This window comes from Montipora capricornis, chromosome 12 (assembly GCF_036669925.1).
Source record: "Montipora capricornis isolate CH-2021 chromosome 12, ASM3666992v2, whole genome shotgun sequence".
NCBI classification, from domain to species: Eukaryota; Metazoa; Cnidaria; class Anthozoa; order Scleractinia; family Acroporidae; genus Montipora; species Montipora capricornis.
The window spans coordinates 40625945-40633444 of record NC_090894.1 but is presented as its reverse complement, the minus strand read 5'-3'; the positions used below and the strand labels follow the sequence as shown (position 1 = coordinate 40633444).

Here is a 7500-nt window from a genome sequence, read left to right as displayed (position 1 = left end):
GAGATGTCTTAGGTCAGAGGATAAAGGTTTTCCTGGGATATAAGAGCGACCGCTCTTGCTTACGGTCAACATGTTTACATTCTGTAAAGCGCCTTTTTTCATACAGAACGCTATCATCCCCCGCCTAGCAACGTCTGACAATTTGCCCCGCAACGCAACAAATCAACCGTGATAACGAACGCGATAACTAACGTCATTAAACGCTCAACCTGAATCGGCAGTAATTAGTCTCTTGTTGTTTGAAAATTGTACATATGTTGTCGGTCAAATCCGTTCTCAGATTGAATCCGTTTTTACCTTATAGGTTAAATTCGTGGTCGTGGTAAGTTATGACTGAAAACATCTACACCTTCCCTCAAGCTCTGTCTTACGCATCTCATTCATACATACATACATACATACATACATACATACATACATACATACATACATACATACATACATACATACATACATACATACATACATACATACATACATACATACATACATACATACATACATACATACACATACATACACATACATACATACATACATACATACATACATACATACACATACATACACATACATACACATACATACACATACATACACATACATACACATACATACATACATACATACACATACATACACATACATACACATACATACACATACATACACATACATACATACACATACATACATACATACATACATACGTACGTACGTACGTACGTACGTACGTACGTACGTACGTACGTACGTACGTACGTACATACATACATACATACATACATACATACATACATACAGCGGCTCGAGATTTACGAATTCTTCTCGTGTTCTTTCAACATCCCAAGTGGTTTATCATGCCTATAAACCATAGAAACTTGTGGTCTATTGCTTAAATAACTATCAATACCATGATTCTTTGTAGATTTAATGTTCGTTACAAGTAGGTAAAATCCAAACTAACCAACAATATTATAGATAACACAACTGACATAAAGGTAAAAGTTTAAAAGAGTAATTTTCTCTCCATTCAAACTGTGCCACATTTTTAGTCCAAAGGATTTCATTCCGGATTCTCTCAAATCGTGTGTGGAATACAAATTTACTTGTGCGGGTCGTGGTGCTCGCTACGTTGGTGTAACCAACAGGCATTTCTACCCGCGCGTAAATGAGCACCTTTTCCGGGATAACAATTCTCATGTTTTCAAGCATCTTAGTTTTTCTAAAAATTGCCAGGATAATTGTGGTGTTTTTTGCTTCAAAAGTATTGATAATGCTACTGCTTTCTATCAACTCAAAATCAATTTTGACGTCATCTGTGATCTATTACTGAACAGACGCACGGCAACATGGGATCTATATGTTAAATATATATATATATATATGTATATTTATATATACATATATATATATAATTTTGATGTTACACTCACTATGGCTGAAGATGATGTTTGAAACATGTTAACTCAAAAGTGTGGTTGTATTTTAAAAACTATTTTTCTATCTCTATGTATAAACACCAAAACTAACTCTAGCCTGACCCTATTTTTTTCCTAGGCTTAGTTTAGACTCCAAAAAAGTTTCTGTAATCATCTGAGTGCGTATTCGCCCTAGGTAAAAAGAGGATCACCGATTTAAACTAGCTTAAAACGGATTCAACCTAAAAACGGAGTTTACCGGCAACGTATAGGCGGGATTTTATGATCTTGAACTTGGACTTGAAAAGTTAAAGGACTCGACAAATAAAGAATGTAGTCTATATGTATCAAATTATTGGCAAATATCGTTTATAGAAAAGAGCCAAGTTTCGAAACCTATACATATATAGTCGAAACATTTCGATTTCCGCTCTTTGACAAACGTGTGGTATAAATTATTTTCGATCTCTCAGTAAAAGGGACGTATAACAGCATCGAAGCATTTTGGGTAGATAATAAGGAACCTTTAAGAAAGAACGTAAACAAAAGTCAATGATTTTGTGCGTGCTGTTACAAGACATTTAGCAGACAAACTCGGTAAAACAACCCAGGCATGTGTACATATGTGTACATAAAACAACCCAGGCATGTGTACATATAGTGTTGAAACTGTTGAAAATGAAGCTGTTTCCCCATCATTGTCTTCTTAAAGATAAGCGTCCAAGCGTCGTTGTCAATGCGCCACTTAGAGGCCGCTTTTATTGGTTCTCTCTGTGTTACTTCATTTTCAGCTTCTTTATCAATCGATCACAATGAAATACATTTTTGCGCGGAATGTTACTAATACCAAGTGCAAAGGAAGATTGTGTGTGCGTGTATACGAATAATCACGATGTTTTCGTGCAATTTGTTTTCGATGCTGTTACACATTTACCTTTTATAATTAACTCCAGACTCATTCAGTCCTTTGTTAGTCTACGCATTGAACCCAAAACGTAAAAAATTTAATGTTCAGTCTTGGTTTTACAAGTTGGCAAGCAAGGTATTGACAAATTGCCTAAGAAGAAAATTGAAAGAGACGTGTCCAAGGTTATTACTAATCCTTGACAAGTCCACTTGTCAAGGAAAACTTGCCGACTGCACACACTAGCAAGTTTTCCTTGACAAATTTTTTCTTGACAATTTTTTTCTTGACAAGTTTTCCTTGGTAGTGTAAATGAAAAATATGACAAGTTTTCCTTGACAAGTGCACTTGACAAGTAATATCCTTGTCACATTTTCCTTGTTGTCCGTATACACGAGCAAATTTCTGACTTGACAATTTTTCCTTGTCAAGGAAAATCTGTCCACTATTCCCCATCTACACGAGCAATTTTTCCTTGTCAAGGCAAACTTGTCAAGGAAAAATTGCTCGTGTAAATGGGGCTTTACACCACACTGTAGTTTCGCATTTTTTTTCGTCATAAATCTTTTACCAGTAGTTACTAAAACATGGAACGACCTAAAACCGCCTAAAACCATCTACAACCACTTCAAAAATATCTACAACAACTCACAAAGAATCGAATACCATCTCAAACAAGCCATAGATGTCTAAAATAAGCGACACGACAATACGAGTGCTTACCATTTAGCCAAAAATCCCGGATCATGGGATGATCGTGGCATAAAGGTAAGCGATTTTCCGAATTTTTATTTTTTCGCTTATTCACAAAAGTCAGTACCAGAATATGTATGTTTTGTATGTCTGTCTATGCACATCATATCTAAAAATCGCTTTTTAATCAATTTTTCAAAGAGTAGATTGCATAAAAGTTAGACGAAATCAATTTATCTGAATATGAATATATAAGAATGATCAATCAAAATATTGTACGCGAACTGTGTGTACCTTCGGGATCTTCCTTAAAGACGAACGCCATCGTGCGTGCATTTATACAGCACGCAGTTATTTATTTCCCCGAATTTGGGAAATTCGCCAGGATCGTTCCGTTTCCAGGCCCTTTCTCGCGATTTTAGCGCGGTTTACAAGATAGAATGCAGGGTAAAGCGCCATTCTCATCCGGTTGGTTTCTTCAACAAATTCGGAAAATCGCTTACCTTTATGCCACGATCATTCTCATGATCCGGTATTTTTGGGTGCTTACCATTTAGCCAAATAATCCGGATAGAATGATCGCTGCATAAAGGTAAACGATTTTCCGAATTTAATGACCAACCGGATGAGAATGGCGCTTACATTTACTACACAGCATTCCATCCCGCATATTTACTCGATCTTGTGAGAAAGGGCCTGGAAACGGAAGGACTCTGACAAATTACCTCTGGAGGTCTTCCACAATTTCCGAAAAGATTTTCCGGAAAATTGCCTTTCCATTTGACCTCAAATCGAAATTTCCGGATTTTTTGGCTAAATGGTAAGCACACTTTGGCTAAATAAATGGTAAACACATAGGGTGCTTACCATTTAGCCAAATAATCCGGATGGAATGACCGTTGCATAAAGGTAAGCGATTTTCGGAATCTAATGACCAACCGGATGAGGATGGAGCTTACCATTTTACTACTCTGCATTCCAACCCGCATATTTACTCGATCTTGTGAGAAAGGGCCTGGAAACGGAACTATTCTCACAAATGGTAAGGGCATTTCCCGAATTCCATTCCGAACGGAAAAAGAGGGGAGAAGACAAAACACGGAGCCCTACCCCATGGAGTACCCAAATGGAGTACCCTAAAAATGCAGTATTTAAGGCTAAGCACCCATTTTAAAAAGGTTAGCTCACATGAAGTAATCGGCCATCACAACAATAATCGAATTCAAAGGTAACCTTTTTGCTTAGACTTAAATACTGTTGAACAATGCTGTTTAAAATGGGTGTTGAGGCTTAAGTAAGCACTATTTGAGATGCTGCTTACACATGGATCAACAGTATGCATTCGAAATAGTATTTTTAGGGTACTCCATTTAGGTACTCCATAGGGTACTCCATGGAGTAGGGCTCCGCGTTTTGTCCTCTCCCGAAAAAGAGGGCTACTTCTGGAGGTTGTCCACGATTTCCGAAAAGATTTTCCGGAATATTACCTTTTCATTTGACCTAAACCGAAATTTCCGGATTTTTCGGGTAAATGGTAAGCACTCGTATTGTTGTGTCGCTTATTTTAGACATCTATGGCTTGCTTGACATGGTATTCGATTCTTTGTGAGTTGATGTAGATATTTTTGAGTTGGTTGTAGATGGTTGTTGATATTTTTGAGGTAGTTTTAGGTGGTTGTAGATTTTTTTGAGATGGTTTTAGGTGGTTGTAGGTGGTTTTAGGTCGTTCATGTTTTAGTGACTAAGATCTTTTACCAAGGGCGGTATATTCCATAGTTTTAGCTTGGACGCTGCTAGAATAGCGTCTAACGACGCAACACAAACTAAATACTTACATCGTTAAAAACGCTCTTGATTTGCATTCCACTGTGTTTCTTTAGTGGCTTAACCTCCACCGCTGTGATAGTCCTCTGAAAGTTATCCACCAGCACTGCCACAAACAGACTTAAAGTAATACAAAAATATATATACCCTGCTTGCATCAAAAGAGCAGCGAATAATGATGTGTATTTAAACATTATATGTTTTTCCGACTGTTTCAATAACCAGATCATCGACAAATAAGCCATTTGGAGTTACCAACCATTCAGTCGGAAAATTTTGTAACAACCACACGATGTAATCTACCCATCTTTTTTAACTGGCCAAGGGTTCCATTCGCCGAATTTATCCGAAACCTTTTGCAGAGTTTAATTATCTCCATTTCATCGACGAACACAGTATTGAGCTTGACGCTGAGCTTACCCCGGATGCCAAAGGTTTTTTCTCTCTTAGGGTGATTGAATAGCACGCGCCATAGCCGTTGAGAACTTAAGTCCATGCCCCGTTTGATTGACATCGAAAAAAACTCAGTAAATTGAATTGATACGTGACAAACCTACCAATCAGCATCTTTGGTTCCCACGGTACATTCGTTCTGTTTTACTTCGATGTCAAATTCAAAAATTCAATGTTCCATATAAACTTCGAGGTCGAATATGAAAATAAAAACTCAAATTCGAAATTTGGATGTCAAATTCCAATGTTGAATTTTGGCGGACATATACAACAAAGAAAAACAAACGTAGAACCCACAGAACTTTTTCTGCCTTCAAAGCCTCGATTTCCCGGAACTTTGCAGCGTTTCGATTATGGCCACAGTGGGCACGAGAAAATTGAAAACCTGTTTGAACTACTTTCTGCTGCTAAACCAATCAGAGTACTCGTTAGAACTGACCTAACTGATTGGAGCGTAATGTGAAGTGCTCAGTTTCCACCACATATGAACCATGTGAGCGTTAGCCCTACTAATGGAAAGGGGCCTACACAAGGACAGAGGAAAACTCTGACCAGGGTGGGAATTGAACCCACGACCTTCGGGTTAGATCACCGCTGTTCTACCGACTGAGCTACAAGGTCAGACGAGAGCAGGCCGTGGGAACTGAAGATGTTAAAGTCACGGCAATTAACATGTACGAGTACAAGTAAGGATTACGTTTTTGCAAACGTTGGCCGTGTAGCACTTGTATTTGAACAGATTTAACTGATTAGAGTGTAATGTGAAGTGCTAAGTATCTACCCCATATGAACCATGTGAGCGTTAGCCCTACTGATGGAAATGGGCCCACACAAGGGCACACAAGTTTGTAACAGCGGCTTACGAACTACGTACCCAGAGTGGCAAATAGGCATGGCTACGAGGCTTTATGGTCAAATTTCACGGATCAGTTCTGTTTTCTTTGTCTCACAAATCTCAAGAGAGATTCTAAACAAAAAAAATGGAAATTTTACCATGAAGCCTCGTAGCCATGTGTGAATATTGATATACCTAACGCGGCCTATTGGCAATCCAAAAATACTTCGACGTCATCACAACGCCTTTATCAGTCGGACCAATGTGCGACCTAATTGTTGGTCACATGATAACAAATGACCTGATACTTTAGCGCGCCGAACACGAATGGCAGGTCCATCACCTCATTGGTGATCACGTGACTGGTGGTTAAATTTGAACATTTCTCCGGCTCATGGATGCATTAATACAGCAATCGGCTCCCTGAACTCTTCTTTCAACTGCAGCTACACGGTCTAAAGGCGATGTTGTTTGGAGGCTGATTTTTTTCCCTTTTGTGGCAAAACAAATTTCTTTCTCCTGTTTTGCTTGCAATTAGAGACTTGGTAACACACTACATAATGATAAAATTCCGTTTTCTTATAAGCTTACTTCATGAAGATGAAGTTTTCCAAAACAATGTAGACGATGAGATACAAGATGATATAACTGTGACCTACACAAAAAAAAAACAAACAAACAAACAAAAAAGGACAAAGATAGTTATTTATTCAATTTACTGGAGCAATGAGAAGTCAGTTTCCCTTACTGAACGTTCGCCTCGAAATGGCAACATATGACCCACTTACCGGAACCCAAGGCGTAGCATTGTGTTATGGCCCATTAGGAGGAGCGTTGTATCTATTTCGTGTCCTATAGTGAGGAGACCCGAGGAAACACGTCCACTCACCTTTCATCTAAAACTATCTTATCTGAAATTGGCAAAGTCCGAAGGTCAGAGACTGGGCGTCTCCCTCTCTGAAGCCTCCAATGCATGCCGACCTTATATTTGACTACAAGGACGAAGTCGTGTACGAGTTACCAATTTGAAATAAATGCCTCATCCAAAGTAATCTAACTTTTTGTGCTATAAATGGCATCAAAGGGTTTTAATAGGAAGTATTGGTTAACAAGTAATTCTATAAAAGCTCGCAACGTTGATTGAAAATCATGTTTTCCCACGCAGTCTCCTACGCATAGGCAAATCTGACGGTCGGTATTAGCGTATTAGCTACATTTAGATTAGGGTACGAGTGTTCGGTTCTGAGCGAACGCATGGGGACATCGAAAGCTGATGCACGTGCAAAGTCTGGAAAAGTCGTACTCGCAGTACGCAGTAATAATAGCCAGTTTCTTCATATCAGAGTCAAAATGTCTGCTTCGGGTTCGAA

At 38.6% G+C, this 7500-nt stretch overlaps 1 protein-coding gene across 2 annotated transcripts in view; it reads right to left on the bottom strand.

Annotated features, from left to right (window-relative positions):
• The window catches only part of LOC138027763 (cation channel sperm-associated protein 1-like), a 31469-nt gene that overhangs the window by 15297 nt on the left and 8672 nt on the right, over positions 1-7500 (bottom strand). For both annotated transcript variants that reach the window (XR_011127506.1, XM_068875366.1), the window contains exons 6-7: positions 6722-6785; positions 4854-4962 (exon numbers count right to left, since the gene is read on the bottom strand). Coding sequence is in view for 1 of the 2 variants with exons in the window: in XM_068875366.1 (XP_068731467.1) it covers positions 4854-4962; positions 6722-6785 (173 nt within the window). In the remaining variant the exon portion in view is untranslated. The remainder of the gene's footprint in view (positions 1-4853; positions 4963-6721; positions 6786-7500) is intronic.